At 43.7% G+C, this 18,128-nt stretch overlaps 1 protein-coding gene across 2 annotated transcripts in view; it reads right to left on the reverse strand.

The window, feature by feature from the left end:
- The window catches only part of LOC309703468 (uncharacterized protein), a 147,163-nt gene that overhangs the window by 97,430 nt on the left and 31,605 nt on the right, over positions 1-18,128 (reverse strand). For both annotated transcript variants that reach the window (XM_082528302.1, XM_082528303.1), the window contains 2 exons: positions 7,110-7,454; positions 6,571-6,897 (listed from right to left, as the gene is read on the reverse strand). In XM_082528302.1, coding sequence (XP_082384428.1) covers positions 6,571-6,897; positions 7,110-7,454 — 672 coding nt within the window. The remainder of the gene's footprint in view (positions 1-6,570; positions 6,898-7,109; positions 7,455-18,128) is intronic.

The raw sequence follows: 18,128 nt of genomic DNA on the forward strand, positions 1-18,128 counted from the left end.
CACTTTTGTGTTTGCTCAGCCCGAGGACAAAGATAACTTTGATGAAGTCATGAAGAAATTTGACGAGCACTGTCTGTCAAAGAAAAATGAAACATACGAGAGCTACGTCTTTCGCTCACGCTTACAGCATCAGGGTGAGTCATTTGATACTTTTCTCACAGACCTCAAGATCAAAGCTCAGTCCTGCAATTTTGGTGATCTCAGAGACTCTATGATACGAGATCAAATAGTGTTTGGAACTAATGAGAAGAAGCTCCGAGAGAAACTGTTGAGAGAAACAGAATTAACGCTGGAAAGTGCTATAAAGATAAGTCAAGCCAGTGAGCTAGCACGACAACATGTACTGACGTTTAGAGAGCCTGTTCAAGGAGCAGCGCAACAGGAAAATGAGGCAGTGAACGCAGTGTCGATTAAAAGAAAGCCATGGAGTAAATTCAAAAACAACGACAACAAAAACAGAACGTGTGACAATGAAATGTTCACTTGCAAGAGATGTGGAGAGAAACACAGACCAAAACAATGTCCCGCATATGGAAAAAAATGTGCAAAATGTAAAGGACAAAACCATTATGCAAAAATGTGTCTCTCCAAAAACAAGGGACAAAAAGTACACACTGTGCAGGAAGACACAGATGACAGTGATGATCTAAGTGAAACATTTTTCATTAAGATGGTGTCACATGAAGAAGCCTAGAAGATTTACAGAGAAAGTCACGCCGCTGAGGGCCTACAATAACCAGCCAATACAAACAAAAGGAGGATGCAGACTTAAAGTGACAGCAAAAGGCAAACAGCATAACATTTTGTTCACCATCGTGCCTGATGGACATGAGTCACTTTTAGGAGATAAAACATCTGAGGATTTGGGACTAGTAAAGAGGATCTATCAGATTAATACTGACACCATGAAAGAAGCCAAACAAGGCAAAAGACAGGAACACCAAGGGCATGAAGGAAGTTCAGACATTATCAGTAAATTTCCTTCAGTCTTCAAAGGACATGGAACATTGCCTTACACCTACAAAATCCAGCTCAAGGTTGATGCCGTGCCTGTGGTGCATGCCCCAAGGAGAGTGCCTGCTCCATTACGGACAAGTTTGAAAAAACAGCTTGAAAGAATGACTCAAATGGGTGTCATTGAACGAGTGGAAGAGCCCACAGACTGGGTGAACTCTATCACTTGTGTCAAGAAAAAGAATACAGGTGCCTTAAGAGTCTGCCTTAATCCCAAAGATCTAAATGAAAACATTAAAAGAGAGCATTATCAGATCCCTAAGAGAGAGGAAATAATGAGTGAAATGGCAGGAGCTAAGTTTTTTAGCAAACTGGATGCATCACATGGATTTTGGCAGCTGAGGCTAGACCCAGAAAGCAGCAGGTACACTACCTTTAACACGCCATTTGGGCGTTACTGTTTCTTGAGGCTCCCATTTGGAATTAAATCAGCACCAGAGATCTTCCACAGGGCAATGGAGTCCCTGATCGAAGGGCTGGAAGGCACCAGAGTCTACATAGATGACCTCGTAGTCTGGGGAAATACAAGGCAACAACATGATGAAAGGCTGGAGAAACTTTTGTGGAGAGTTAACAAGAATGGACTTAAACTGAATAGAGACAAGTGCCTCTTTGGTGTTTCAGAGATGACCTTCCTGGGAGATAAGGTTACAAGTGAAGGCGTGGAACCTGATCAGTCAAAGGTACAAGCCATATTGGATATGCCAGCACCCACTGACAAAAAAGGTGTCTTGCGAGCAATGGGGATGATCAACTTTCTGGGTAAGTTCATTCCTAATCTTACCTCCAAGACAGCATGCCTAAGGGAGCTGCTACAGCACAACACAGTGTTCGAGTGGACGGCCCGGCATGAGAAAGAATGGAAAAAATTGAAGGAAACTGTAACTACAGAGCCGGTCTTGACATTCTTTGATCCATCAAAGCCAACAAAAATTTCAACAGATGCCTCAAAAGATGGCTTGGGAGCAGTTCTGCTCCAAAGGAACAAAGACAAGTGGCAACCTGTAGCATATGCGTCCAGATCAATGACAGAAACTGAACAACGCTATGCTCAAATTGAAAAAGAGACTTTGGGCTTAGTGTTTGGGTGTGGAAAATTACACAGCTATGTATATGGATTACTGACCTTTACAGCAGAGACTGATCACAAACCTCTCATCTCGATCAGAAAAAAGAACCTCAACGACATGTCACCCAGAATTCAGCGCATGATGATGGTGTTGCAGCGCTATGATTTTGAGCTGATCTACACGCCTGGGAAATATATCGTACTCGCGGATGCTTTATCCCGAGCGCCAGCACCAAGTGGTGACAGGTTAGTCAGCACTACAGCCGAGGAGGCTGAAACACATGTAAACATGGTAATTGCCTCACTCCCAGCATCAGATGTCATGTTGCAGCAAATTGTGCAGGAGACGACAAAAGATCCAGTGCTGCAGAAAGTATCCCACCTCATACAGAATGGGTGGTCAAAAGGAGTCTGTCCAGGGTTCTACTCTGTGCGAGCTGATTCATGCATGGCTAATGGGCTGGTGCTGAGACAAAACCAGATTGTCATTCCTCAATCCATGCGGAAGGACATGCTTCAGCATATCCATGAAGGACATCTTGGAGTGGAGAAATGTAAAAGGAGAGCGAGAGAAGCAGTTTACTGGCCAGGCATCAACAGGGATATTGAGGAGATGATACAGAAATGTGAAACATGTCTCAAACATCACTACAAACAAACAAAAGAGCCAATGCTGGCAGCAGATCTACCCACTGCACCATGGCAAAAGGTAGGCACGGATTTATTTCATCTGGATGGCAAGGACTATGTTTTGGTGATTGACTACTATTCTAATTATCCAGAAGTGGCACAGCTTTCCAGTACATCAGCACAGTCAGTCATCACACACATGAAGGGTTTTTTTGCCAGACATGGAATTCCACAGTGTGTCATCAGCGACAATGGTCCACAATATGACTGTAGGGAATTTAGTGACTTTGCAAAACAATATGGATTTCAACATATCACCTCTAGTCCCTTATATCCCCAAGCGAATGGACAGGCAGAAAAAGGAGTCCAAATAGTAAAGAGATTGTTAAAAAAAGCAAGAGACAGTAAGACCGACCCTTACCTGGCTCTGCTAAGCTACAGAGCTTCATCACTGGAGTGTGGGGCATCACCTGCTGAGCTACTCATGCATCGCAAGCTCCGCACCACACTTCCACACATTTCCAAGGAAAATGACAATGCACATGACAACAAGCTGACCGACAAAAGAATGAAACTCAAGCACAGACAGAAAAGGAACTACGACAAAACTGCAAGGCGTCTGGAACCGCTTCAGGAAAGAGATGTTGTGAGGATTGCAGGTCCAGATTTCTGGGACAAAAAAGCAACAGTTCTCAGCGAAGTAGGGCCCAGATCGTTTGCTGTTCAGACAGAGAATGGACAAGTGTTAAGAAGAAACCGGAGAAGTCTGTTAAAGAGTTTTTCCTTCCCACTGTCGCCAAAGTGCTTGCTCATAGGGGGTCATATGATTGTTGGGTTTTTCTTCTGTATCTACTGTACAATATAAAGCGCCTTGAGGCGACTTTTGTTGTGATTTGGCGCTATATAAATAAAATTGAACTGAACTTTTGTTCCGTGATTTAAACCGGAGGAACAAATCATGGCAGGATCAGCCTGATATTATTTGTATCCCACTGTAACTTAACTGTATAAAGAGCAAACATCTTCAAAATGTCAGGAGTAGTTAGTCATTACAACAAGTGTTTGTGAACTAAAAATCAAGAATGTGGGATCCTGTTTGTCCGTTATTTGGAGAGCCCAGCGTGTGCTCCTGACGCAGGGAAAACCAATTCTGCAGGGAGACCTACCTCGGCACTTGTGCAGGTGAAGCCAAAGGGAAGATATGCTTCATCATATTTTCTAGTGTTTGGCTTGGAAGGAAGTTGGTTTGGAAACACATTCAGCGATGCTTCATCTCCTGCTTTGCGTTTGTGTGGGCACCCCGTCAAAAACCTGTTCATTCATACTGCCGTTTTGACGAGCCATCAGGCAGCCTTCACACCTCCAACGACCCCAACAATAGAGGCACTTTGGACACTCATTCCCCCACCTCTCCCCCCTCCATAGAGCCATCACCACCTTCAAACACTTCACCTACAACACCCCCTCCTCACCCCACACAAAAGAGGATTCCACACCACCTCCTCCCACCACAACTCTTCATATTCATGAAGCAGATGTGAGGAAGCAGTTTAAGAGTCTGAATGCTCGGAAAGCTCCCGGCCCAGACGGCGTGTCTGGCATCTTCAACTCCTCATTGCAGGCATGTCATGTGCCTGCCTGCTTCAAGTCCTCTACCATAATCCCTGTCCCCAAGAAACCTAGGATCACTGGACTAAATGACTACAGACCCGTGGCTCTGACATCTGTGGTCATGAAGTCATTTGAGCGCCTGGTTCTCTCCCATCTCAAGACCCTCACGGCCCCCCTCCTGGACCCCCTGCAGTTTGCATATAGAGCCAACAGGTCTGTAGACGACGCCATCAACATGGCCCTACACTTCATCCTGCAGCATCTGGACTCCCCAGGAACCTACGCCAGGATCCTGTTTGTGGACTTCAGCTCTGCCTTCAACACCATCCTTCCAGACCATCTCTGAGGCAAGCTTTCCCAGATGAATGTGCCTGATCCCATCTGCCGGTGGATCACTGACTTCCTGACGGACAGGAAGCAGCATGTGAGGCTGGGAAAGAATGTCTCGGACTCCCGGACCATCAGCACCGGCTCCCCTCAGGGCTGTGTTCTTTCTCCTCTGCTCTTCTCCCTGTACACCAACTGCTGCACCTCCACCCACCAGTCTGTCAAGCTAATCAAGTTCGCAGATGACACCACCGTTATTGGACTCATCTCGGATGGGGATGAGTCTGCCTACAGGAGGGAGGTTGAACGTCTGGTGTCCTGGTGCAGCCACAACAACCTGGTGCTGAATGCCCAGAAGACAGTGGAGATTATTGTGGACTTCAGGAAGCACACAGCCCCACTCCCCCCCATCATCCTGACTGACACCCCCATCACCTCTGTGGACTCATTCCGCTTCCTGGGTACCACCATCACCCAGGACCTGAAGTGGGAGCCCACCATCACCTCCGTCATCAAGAAAGCCCAGCAGAGGATGTACTTCCTGAGGCAGCTGAAGAAATTCAACCTGCCAACACGGACGATGATGCAGTTCTACACTGCAATCATCGAGTCCATCCTCACCTCCTCCATCACCGTGTGGTACGCTGGAGCCACTATCAGGGACAAACAGAGACTGCAGCGTGTTGTGCGCTCTGCTGAGAAGGTGATTGGCTGCAGACTCCCATCTCTGCAGGACCTGTACACCTCCAGGACACTGCGGCGTGCAGCTCGGATCTCAGCTGACCCTTCTCACCCTGGACACAGTCTGTTTGACCTGCTCCCCTCAGGCAGGAGGCTCCGGTCCATTCGCACCAGAACCTCTCGCCATAAGAACAGTTTCTTCCCCTCTGCTGTCGGACACATGAACAATAACCACATGACTGTCCCCGCCACTAACACATGACCCTACGCTGTGTCACTGCATCATTCCATGTTTGGCACTGATCACCACCTGCACTCATGCACATATCTTTCTACGTAGCACTTTTAATTCTTATCCCTACTTTTATTTTTTCATGTCTATTTAAGTGCTATTTATGACACTATGTTTGCACTGAAGCACCGCAGCAATTTCCTAATGTTGTAAACCTGCTCAACATTTGGCAATGAACACCTTTCTGATTCTGATTCTGATTATGCTAGCAGTGTCCAAGCGTTCTTTTTTTTCCTTTTCACACTGCATCCCCCCCGCAATGGCTCTTCGCCCCCCCTAGGGGGTGGGCCCCACACTTTAGGAAGCTCTGCTCTGCACTGATGACTGCAGATCCACACAGCCCAACTGTCACCTGGGCTAAGTCTTTTCTCAAGCGGCCTCAGCTTCTTCCTCTTTCCCTGTCTTCTTCTGCAGACGCTCCTCTGTAGCTTCAAGTTGTTTCTCTTTACAAGGAGAGCTACAAACCTTTGCATCCAGCCACAAACACCCCATGGGCTCCTCTGGATCATCACACGCAGCATTTTCACAATAAAAGCCTGATATTTATGGCTGCTCAACCCTGACATGTGACAACATCCAAATGACTGGATCAAAGTGTTTGAATGATCTCAGCAGCTTTAAAACTATTGATATTTATACATTTACATTGATTTGGACTAAACTAACAAAACTATTGATTTGATCCAAACTCAAATCATGCCAGAGGATTTTATTTTGAAGTTAGGATCATTTCAACTACATTTGTAATGGTTTTCTTAGTCTGTTCATTTAAAAACACAGTTGCACCGCCTGGCATTTTTGGATTATTCATTAAAACATCAAAGAATTTATATCCTTTAAATACTTTAAATAAACTAGATTATAGAAAATAGATTCAAACTAAAAGCTTTTAGAGAATAAACTCCTACATGACCTCTGACATTTGACCCGTGTCTACACCACTGACCTCTGACTTTCAGCTTCACTTGTTTCTTCAGCAGGATGTTTCCCTCCCTGCTGTAGACGGTGCAGGTGTAGGTGTGGTTGTCACCATCTGTGGGGTGTTTCAGGGTCAGACTGAGGTCTCCAGTTTTCAGCAGGTCTTCATTCCTCTTTGTTCGGCTTCTGTAAAACGGGTTCTGTTTTGTTGGACGGTCAGAGCCGTATTCATATACGTGGACCTTCTTGTTTGAACTGTCTCTCCACTCCACTTCAGCATCTTCAGGCAGGTTTTTTGTGGTTTTGAAGGGCAGCTGGACAGACTCCGCCCCCTCCTCCACCTCCACCTGACACACTGAGAGGACAACAAACACAACATGAGCTGTACAAAGTGTGATTGGTGTTCAGAGCAGCATCATGTGACTCTTGTTCTGCACTAAATGAAGCGATGGAGTGGCGCCTCCTTCAGGCAGAGAAACAGCTCATGGAGAGAAATAATTATTAGAGCAAAAACAAGAGTGGAGCTGCAAATAACTCTAAACTTTAACCTGTATCTACAGCACTGACCTCCGACTTTCAGCTCCACTTGTCTCTTCCGCAGGATGTTTCCCTCCCTGCTGTAGACGGTGCAGGTGTAGGTCCTGTTGTCTCCATCTGTGGGGTGTTTCAGGGTCAGACTGAGGTCTCCAGTTTTCAGCAGGTCTTCATTCATCTTCGTTCGGTCTCTGTAAACCTGGTGCTGTTCTTCAGGCTGGTCAGAGCCATTCTCATACACGTGGACCTTCCTGCAGTTGATCTCAACATCTGTGTAATTGTCCATCCACTCCACTTTGGCATCTTCGGGCAGGTGAAGTGTGGTGTGGCAGGGCAGCTGGACAAACTCCACCCCTGACTCCACCTCCACCTGGGGGACTGAGAGGACAACAAAGCACAACATGAGCTTGGATGGAGACATTTGTGTTGACTCTAACAGGCTGAATGCTGCTGCTTCACTGGGAGCTCACTGTTAGATAGAAAGTGGTCAGTGTGAAGAGGAGACGCAGCAGAAAGATGAAGACTGACAGGAAGAAAGCAGTGAACAGACTGTTCATCATCATCATCATCAACTTTATTTATAAAGCACTTTAAAACAACCACAGCTGACACAAAGTGCTGTACATTGGAACTGTAAAATAAAATTACATGAGATATAAATAAAAAACAAATAAAAGAAGAGTGAAATCATTAATTAAATAACTACTTCAATTAAAAGAGAAACTAAGTCTCACTGAGGTTAAAAGCCAAGGAATAAAAGTGGGTTTTAAGACAGAGTGGACAGTGAAGGGGCCTCTCTAACATGCATGGGCAAATTATTCCATAATTTTGGAGCCACAATAGAGAAGGCCCCGCCCCCTCTGAGCTTCCTCCTGGATCTCGGTACCTCCAGGAGCAGCTGGTCAGCTGACCTGAGAGACCGACAGGGTGTATGGGGATGAAGAAGCTCAGAGAGGTAAGGCGGGGCAAGACTGTGAAGGCATTTAAAAACAAACATAAGAATTTTAAAATTAACTCTAAAAGACACAGGCAGCCAGTGCAGAGGCCAGCACGGGGGTTATATGCTCTCTTTTTCGAGTTCCTGTTAGGAGTCGTGCAGCCGCATTTTGAACCAGCTGCAGATGTGAGAGCAACGACTGACTGACCCCCACATAAAGTGAGTTACAGTAGTCCAGGCGGGAAGAAATAAAAGCATGGATCACTGTTTCAAGGTGCTGCCTCGAAAGAAAATATTTTACTCTTGCCAGTCGCCTTAAATGATAAAAACTGGACTTCACCACTGCTCTGATTTGGTTGTCCAATTTAAAATCACTGTCCAACTTAAAACCAAGGTCAGTAACAACCAGTGTTGGGACTAACGCGTTATTAAGTAACGCGTTACAGTAACTATGTTATTATTGTGGTAACGAGCACGGTAATTAGTTATTATGCCAAAATCAGGAACGCGTTAGTCGTTACTGGGATTTAGATAGGGTCGTTACTCGTTACTTCGTGTGGTGGCTATCGCGGAGCTTCCACAGATTCAGTAACATTAGCAAGTGGTGGAGGCCAGCAGGTGGATGAAGGAAAGGGGACGCAAAGGAAAAGAGACCCGAGGCGGCCGCCGGTCCAAGTGTGAACTGAACTTCAGGTAAGAAGTTATGACCTGCAGTCTCTCTGGGTCAGATATGAACCAAGTTTAGGTGGAGTTTATTTTCGTTATGCTGACTTTTTCCGTACTGCGTGCTAGCTAGCATGACGGAGTTTCTATACAGCTGGGTGGGTGCTATGTTACTGATGTTGAACTTTATTTTATTCATAAGTTATTAGAGTTGTCAACCGTCACGTCTGGTATTCAGAGAAAATATTACGCGTTTTGTAAAATTATGATATTATTTTATGCCATGTTAGACCCCTAATTAAAGATTGTGAATTATTATGTAGTTTTAGTTTGCATTATTCTCCTGAATTAGAAGAAGCTGATAACTATTGCATTAGTTAAACTGATTTGCATTACATTAAATTGCTGACTTGTTGTGAATGAATGATATTGTTTTATGATGCATTATACTGCTGAGTTATAAGAAATCTAATTTGTCTGAGTAGAAGAGAACAGAATATACTGGAGTTTTCTGCCCCATTTCAGCAGGAGCAGATAAAACAGGGAGCCACGGTCGTAGCTTAGGCGCTGTGTGAGAGAGAGCATGTGAATGTTTAGGCTTTTTATGATAAGGTGGAGGCACCAGAGGTTATAAAAGTTTGAGCAATGCTCCACCATTTTGAGATTTTGAGGCTGTCTGCATCAGTGTCCATCTCCCACGTGTGTGATCATTAAATCATCGTTTGACTCAACCCGGCCGGACCAGTGTTGTTATTGTGGTTTTTTCTCTTGTCTCCATCCCCAATATTTTGAACCTTAACATTTTGGGGGCTCGTCCTGTGGTATTGGGGTGGAATTTAAAAGTTTGGACGGTCCGAGGTTGTCGAACGGACAGGCACGAGCCAGTGGTCTGATGTGAGTGGACAAAAGCCGGCTTATCTAAAGGTAAGGCACTACCTGTTGAATTATTTCCAAAATGTGCCAAATTGGATATGACTAAATTAAAGTCTACTCACTGAAATTACTGGTAGAGTGTCTGTTTTGATTTTGATGAGAATCACCGTGTGTTATGCAGTTAAAGTTGTTTAAGAGTATTTAATGAAGTTGAAGAAATATGAAACTGTTCCCAGAAGTAACAGAGAATGTTGGGTTTGAGTCCCTGGATATTGAGCTGAAGGCTCAGGTAGTTTGGTAGGGAAATTAGGACAGAAACTGTTCCCAGAAGTAACAGAGACTGGTTAATAGTTTTACAAATTAGGTCAGAAACTGTTCCCAGAAGTAACAGAGACTGTTTAATTGGTCGTAAAAAAGTTATCTTTCTTCGGTGAGACCCGTTATGGTAAAATTTCTCAAAATCGGTTAGGTGAAAATTATTATAGGACGGCAGCCCAGAAGTCTGCTAAGAAGCACATAGCCCGGGGGTTACGCCCCCTCCTGGCCGTGGACGCGCGGTCTTGACCTGTCAGCGAACAGGGGTAGTTCAGTTTGGCTTTAACTGTGGGGTACAGGGCATCCCGAAATAAGCTAGGAGTTAGAGTCTCCTCACCGTTTAAAACGGTGTCATGTGCTTGTTTGGACAAAGTTAAATTGAGTTAGGGATTTAGAAGTTAGGTCAGAAACTGTTCCCAGAAGTAACAGATACTGTTTGATTGACTACAAAAAAGTTGGACTTTCTTCGGTGAGACCCGTTATTTTAAATTTGTCGAAATTTGTTAGGTGCTGAATCTGTCAGGCCTGTCAGTGATTGTGTCACGAATCGCCGTGTGGCAGGCAGGAGTAGGACCCAAAACGCAGGACTCACAGGCACGAGGGAATGAACTCAAAACTCAGCTTTATTTGCTGGCAGAACAAATATACAAACTAAACTAAACTGGGAAACCACAAACTAGAGAGACACAGGGAGATCCACACACGGCATGAGGGACGACGTCACGCTGAACAGAGGGAGACGCAGACAGAAATACACAGAGGGTTAACGAGGGGAGTGGGAACACACGGGGAACACAGGTGACACTGATAATCATAACGAGACAGGGCGGGGTGAACTGAACACTGACGGGAGAGGTGAAACAGGAAGTACAGGAGGAGAGAGAGCACGAGTAGAACACCAACGTAACAGGCAGGGGAGACATGGAATAAACACGAAAGGGGACGAGGGCTCATAAATACATAGAGGGCACACAGGGGGAAGAGAGAGCACGGGGAGAACTTAGACATAATGGGCAGGGGAAGCATGGAATAAAATACAAACATACAAGGAAACTAAGAACACTGGGCCAACATGGCCCAGGACCATGACAGATTGTAAATATAAGACGTCTTTGTAATATAAAATAAAAGAGTTTTGTCTGAGCTTTGTGTGAGACTCTGTGTGACGTGCAGCTGCAGCACTGCGAGCTATTTTTAGACGGTGTGTGAACATGCAAATGAGCTGTGACGCGCACAGAGGACTTTGCTTCCTGTTTAGCGTGTTTTTGAGTTTTATAATTTTGATTTGCAAACAATGATACATGCCTGTAAGTAAAACGCTGATTTTGCTGATTATGATACTACAAATAAGGTGTTGAATGACTAGGGTGTGAATGATGTTGGAGTTTAAAGCGGAAACTCAGAGAGGAGTGTGTTGGGAGACTGGCATGTAGTCTGCAGTGCAAAGGTGGGCATCTTGCCTGCTAGTCTATTTAACAGTGATGAAAATGATATTAAATAAATCTCTCAGTGTGTTGATACAGGTGGCTATGGGGCTGGACCAACTGCCCCCACAAGCACGGCGGCCGAAGCAAAATTATAGTAATGGAAACCAAACTCAGCAAGAATCAGCAGCTGTGGAAAAGACAGCAGCTAGCAGAGAATTAAAGGAGAAATTAAGAGAAGTTTTACACATAAAATTGCGGCCAACAGACTTGTGGAGGTTGGGAAGGCGCCTGGAGCATCACAACAAGAAGGTGAAACAAAAACACACACAAGCAGAGAAATGTGAGAGAGAGGCACGTGCTAGAGAAATGCCTCGTTTGAGAAAAAACGTTAAATTAGCCCATGTACAAACGCACATACACGCAATGAAGAAACAGCTTACACCCATGAACACGTGAAGATTTTCCAGCAAGTTTAAAGCAGTGAAACTTAACATACACCCGCCGTTACACAATAAAGTTTATCCACTACTAACAAATAAACCCTCTGGGTTGCAGGACAACAACTTAACTTCAAAAAAAAAAAAAAATCACAACCAGTGATAACACGACAAATTTAGTGGTTAATAAAAGTCAAATTGTGACGTGTTTTCTTCTGATTGATTAATACAAGTGATTACTGAATGAAAGAAAATTCCATTTTTGTGCTTTAAACATGATCTTAAGAATTTTAACATGTACCTGTGTTGTCCTGTCAGCTTGGTGGGTCATGAGTGGATTATATGGTGAGAAAAAACAAAAAAAGGGGGAGAGAAGGCTGACACAGGGCCTGGTCCCGTTGTTTTTCCCCTCTCTGAGTAACACAGCCAATACAACATGATTTTCCTGTTCGTTTGTTTTTGTTTTTGTTTTGTTTTGTTTTTTCTCTTTATGCTTGATTACAGGCTGCTTTGTCGGCCCGGAAAAGCCGAGGCTGACCCTGGACTCCTGCTCTCCCCTCTACCATCTTTGCTCTCTCCTCTACCATCTTGGATGTGACCCTGACTAAATGCTAAAGCAGCTGAACCCGCAACGACAACTTGAAAATGTCAACAGTGCTGCAGGAAAACGATCTCATGCAGCAGAGACGGAGAGAGTTAAATCCAAGGCCCGTTTCACTACACGGGGAGATTTCTGTCAGCGTCTTTTCTTTCTGAGAAGATTGAGAAAGGCCCGGCTCCCACCACCGATTCTGACCACCTTATATAAAGGAACTATTGAGAGCATCCTGAGCAGCTGTATCACTGTCTGGTTCGGGAACAGCACCATGCCGGACAGACAAGCACTACAGAGGGTTGTGCAATCAGCTGAGCGCACCATCCGCTCCGAGCACCCTGACCTGCACTCAATCTACAGCAGGCGGTGCTGGACCAAGGCCAGGAAGATCGTGAAAGACCTCAGCCATCCCAACAATAGACTGTTCTCTCTGTTGCTGTGTACGTGACAAAGAAACATCTGGATTTGGAAAACGAGGCACTCGCAAAGCCACCAGCATTGTGCCTGATTGGACACACCCCTCTCACACACTCTTTACATTCTTGCCATATGGAAAAAGACAGCTTCAGCTGACAGAGCTGTGACGAGACGCCCATCAAGCCCAGATGAAAAGTGAGGCCGAGCAAAACCATGCTGACCTTAACCACTCTGCATTAAAACTGTGCAGGACAGTGACGGACCAACAATGACCATCGGGCAGCAAAAAGGGCGTGCCAGGGACAGGAGGAGTAACTGAGGTCACCTCAGAATGGACAAAACACCAGGAGAAAATAAGCTGAAGGCACAGGTGTCGGGGCTCGGCCAGGAGCTGACCTCTGAGAAGAGCCGAACAGCAGAGCCGCAAAAGGCCGTGGAGCAAAGCAAGGAAAACATCAATGGACTTAAATCTGATTTCTACGGAAAAGACTCTGAGGTTTCTGCCCTCAATAAGACCTCGAGGCATCAGAGCAGAAACTGAGCATGGCCCAGGAGGAGCTAGCTGAAAATCGAACCCATCAGGCTTGGAGTCCAAGACACCGGACTTGAAATCAGGCCGGAGCATCCTGGAGCTAGATGAGCAGTGTGATTTGTCCGGTCTGCTATGGAGCGAACGTTAGGGGGATGGCTTCCTGTCGCCTCTGCCGTCCTCCGATCGCTCAGCGTCCTGGGCTGCCCAGCTCTGGACTGAACGCTCGGGCCGAGACACCCAAACAACCATGGACTCCATTCCCGTGGAATGGGACCACGACTACGACCTCAGCCGTGGGCTTGAGAGTGCAAGAAGGGATCCCAGAGAGCCTTGAGGCCTGTGTAAAACTAACAGAACAAAGATTGAGGTCTTCCACTGGGGAGGTGGAAGCTGCAGACTCTCCTATACACCTTCTGGATGTCAGCCGTTCCACCTGCAAACAAACGGACAGCAGTCGCACTTCTGCAAGCAACAAACGGACATCCAGACAATTGAGCTGCATATCAAAACCCTGAAGGAAGACCGAAGCAAAAGGGTCAAGTTAAGGAGGAGCGAAAAAAGGAGAAGATGCTGGACACTGGAGAAAAGGACTGCCTCAATTGGGGCCAGAACCAGTATGGACAGAACTCTGAGCAGCAGCACCAATGGATGCAAACAGACTGAAAAGGAGGAGGGCAGGACCCAGGGCACGCTTCAGGCCGTGGTTTACCCAGAACACTACAACAGGAAAGTGATGAACACAAACACCCACACAAACACACACATCTACATGCACCGACTCAGAGTGAAAAGAAACATACATATGAACATATGCACTCGTTGATTGAGGGAGAAATGACACACACACACACACAAATTAAAATGTTGATTCAATGAACTGAGAAGTGATCCACACACACACACGCTGATGCAATGAAGAATGCTTTACTAACAAATGCTGCACACAAACATCCAAATACGGAGTTGGTTACAACAGCAAGAACTGATTGATTATTTATTGCTTAAATGTATTTCATGCCACGCAGAGGGCATTTGTGTAGATTTAGAGGACATGGTCTGAAGCACTTTGATAATGAAAACAATGTCTGTGCGTGATGTCTGTTTATGGCTCAAAGCCTCCACTGAATTGTTTACTGTGCTTCACACAGTCTAACAAGGAGCAGTGGTACAGAGCGAAAATGATGAATGAATGGTGTGAGTTTTATTTCGAAGAGATTATGAAAAGGTTGTGTTGATTCAACTTAGTTGTTTATGTTTTTGTCAAGGTAAAGAGTTGGTGTGTAACTAGTGTCCACTATTGAGTCAAGTAAATCCAACATGTTTTGTTGGTGCAAAAAGGAGTTTTGGTTGATCTTTGGGTTTTGTTTGACACTAGGTTGATTCTATCAGTGAGGTTTGGATTGTTCTCTTTCTCTAAGAGAGAGAAAGATGGTTTGAACTTTGGACATGTTTGCAATGGGCCCCAGTATCTGTTATTATATGAGTGTTTTATTGTTTACGTTTGTTTTTGCTTTCGTTACAGTGCACTGAGATAAGAACATCTGAGAGGTGTGATCCACCGGTGGTGATATTTTGGTATTTTGTGAGTTCCTGATTTAACAAATCAGCTCTTTAATCCAGGCCTGAGAGATTGAACTTTAAAGCCCTATAAAATATTCTTATTGAAAACAGTGCAAAGTATTTTTTCTCCATGATTATAATGAGCTTGGGAGAAAATTCACTTATATGGGACACTGATCCTGAAGCCTAAAAGGATTGCAGCGAGTCAATCCAGTCCAAAGAAGGAAAAAAAAAAAAAAAAAAAAACAAGGAGCTGTTTCCTTTAAAATGATGACGTCATCTTGCTGGTGATGGAGCCTCGAATAGGCTGCGCGTGAGACTCCATTATCAGCAACTTTTGGTATGAATGTGTGTGGATGTATGCATATGACTGACGACTAAAAGTTTAACTGACTTGATACTGAGACAAAAACGGTGCTGACTTTAGGATTATTGAATGTCCACAGACAATTCACCCAGCCTGTAAAAGAAGGGTGGATGTTTTGTTTTGCTGTTTTGTCTGCAAGAACAGAAGAATGATAGAGACTAAAGAGCTGTAGCTTCACAGCAGTGTGAACTGCAGACTGAACCCTTTGGTTGCTAATTTTGAGTTACTGATGTTTGCATTAAGGAAATTGTGTTTTAGTAGCTGTGTTTTAATTAAGGTATTACATTATATTGTTGGGAATATTAAATGCTAAAGTGAAGAAAAGGTTTGATCCCACTCATGACTGAGCATGTTATTATTAACCATAGTGGGTCACTATAGAGAGTCAATTAATTTTAGAAAAAAAAACAAACAAACAAAAAACCCTCCACCGAGGTCTATGAATAAGAGGGGAATGATAGACAGCCACACTCAAAATGGAGATATGTAATGATAAACACTGGTCCCCGTCTTTTGGGCGCTCTCTTGAAGTAGTCAACAATTTAAAAGTAAGATAAAATAACAGGGGCATGTGCTGAGGGGTGGTGCTGCACAAGAACAAGAGTAAAATAAAGAAAATATTGTTTTTAGAAGTGCAAATTAAAATGTACCATTACACTCAGAGGATCAATATGAAGCTTGATATTTGTTAATTTTGAATGAAGTACATGACTGGTGACTGTTCTGTCCTGAGCTTTTGTTTTTACAGCACCCGCTTGATCACACCAACAGTTTCTCGCCACCGAAGAGGGGTACTTGAAAAAAATAAAGAACGGGGAGGAATATCATCAAAACTGGAAACAGGTAATCCCCAAAGGGGGTGATAACGCCATAACTTTCACTATGGTCAAATTCTCAAAATTTGACCCTCAAAAATTCTTCAAACATTTAGACACAAAGTGGAGATTTAGATAAATATAATGTCGTAAACCACATAAGCATGAAGTAGTTGATTCAATAAGATGGTGAAGTAACAAGCAGCAAAAGGTTGATCATGTTAATGGTGTTTATTCAAGGGTGCAGAGGAGATTATTATTATTAAAGACAACAAATGAAATAACGAAAAGTAGAAGTGGAAAGAATTTGCGTTAACGGTAATAAAATCAAAAAAAGAAATACTAACTAAAACTGTACTGAATGTTCACAAAACTAACTAAAATTAACTGGATTTATAGCAAAATGTGTTTGGTTGCATTGATGTGTGCGTGCCCTGCTATAGTGAAATTAAGGTAGTACGTTAGTCGAGTCGTCTGGGTTGCTGCTCCGTTCACCCGCAGAATCTGGTCAGGAAAAGTCGGGAGACAGCGCCAGAATAGAATTGAGGATGATTTTAATATGACTGTTTTGTAGACATAACAAGAGTCTTGTAGTGGAGAGGGACGTAATGTCCTCCTGAGACCCAGAGAATAAGAAAAAACAGGGAGAAATTATTTTCGTTTTTTCTTTTTTCTTTTTTTTTCTTTTTTCTTTTTTTTCTTTTAAATGAATCAAGTGTTATTAAAATAACAATCTCATAAGATGAAGATCAGGGACCAACCCAGAAGTCACTGACACTTCACTAGCTGTAAACTATTGGTTTAGGAATAAGTGATGGCACTGAACTGTCTATTTCACAAAAGTCAATTTATTTAGGATATCTGAGGAAGTACTGATTTTATTTGGAGACACAAAGGAACATTTGGCACTTCCCTCATCTCACATCTGTTTCATTGTTGTACCCAATCATTCTACAACTGAAATGCCTTGGACTGCTAACCATTTCAGGCAAGTGGAGTGAACCATATTTTGTTAGACTCTCATCAGATTGGGGCTTCCTTTTATTGATCTTTGGAGAGAAGTCTTCATTACTGGTATTATTCAGGTCTTGTTCACATGTTTGTCCCAGGTTTCTCAACTAAGAGGAGCTTAAACCCCAGATACTGTGAGTTCTTTTCACACATTGAGATCACTGATAACTTTCAGCAACGACGTGATCTCGTAGAAACAATTAGGTGTTATGGATTCAACTATAATTGCGACACTTATTTTTTTACTTTACTGGAAAAGATTTCTGCATTTTACCCATATTTTATTTTTAACTCAAAATCAAAATTCCAGATTCTACTACATGTTGGTTTTGCACCAGATAGGACGACAGATTTCAGGTGGCCCTGTGTCTTTCTCTATTACATCTGCCACTGCATCTCGATAATCTTCTCTGTGGCTTTTAGTGGGTCCTGACCCTCTCATATTTTGAAAAATCTATGTTTGAATCTCCCTTAATAATTGTGTTAAGAATTCTCTCCGCCTTGGTCAAAAGTTGGGTATTAGGAAAAAGTGAAATAAATATAAATATAAAGTCCCAATGTGTAGAGCACACATTAATAAATTAGTCATGTTCCCTGTGAAAGTAAATGAGCCTAATTCTTAAAGACCCCTGAAATTATTTACCAGATGTTTATTTTTTGAATAAAATAAAAATCTGAGTTTAACAAAACATTTTAAATGTAAATATCAAGCTTACCTTTCTCTCTTCCATAAAATGTGCTTGTGGGCACGCCAGCCATTTTGAAAAGGTGGGAAAAACAATTGGCAAGGCCACACCCCCACACATGTGACATAATTTTAAAGGTACTGTTGTCCTCTCTAAGAAACATCAGGACTTAGAGGAGTGGCAAGTAGAGTATGGGAGCTACAAGCAAAAAACTAAATGTGTACTACAGTGCGCAAAAATGAATTACTGGGTCATCAGGGGGTCTTGAGGGACATTTATAAAACAAAAAATCCCACAAACCTTAAAAGTGCACTTGAAAAGCTCACACAAGAAGGTTAACCTAGCTTACCTAGAAGACCTCATCAGGGGGAGCACACTCCCCCTCTTTTTAGAGCTCACCCACTTAACTCGCATCCC

This window comes from Aulonocara stuartgranti (genome assembly GCF_965226115.1).
Source record: "Aulonocara stuartgranti genome assembly, chromosome: 3".
Lineage (NCBI taxonomy): Eukaryota > Metazoa > Chordata > Actinopteri > Cichliformes > Cichlidae > Aulonocara > Aulonocara stuartgranti.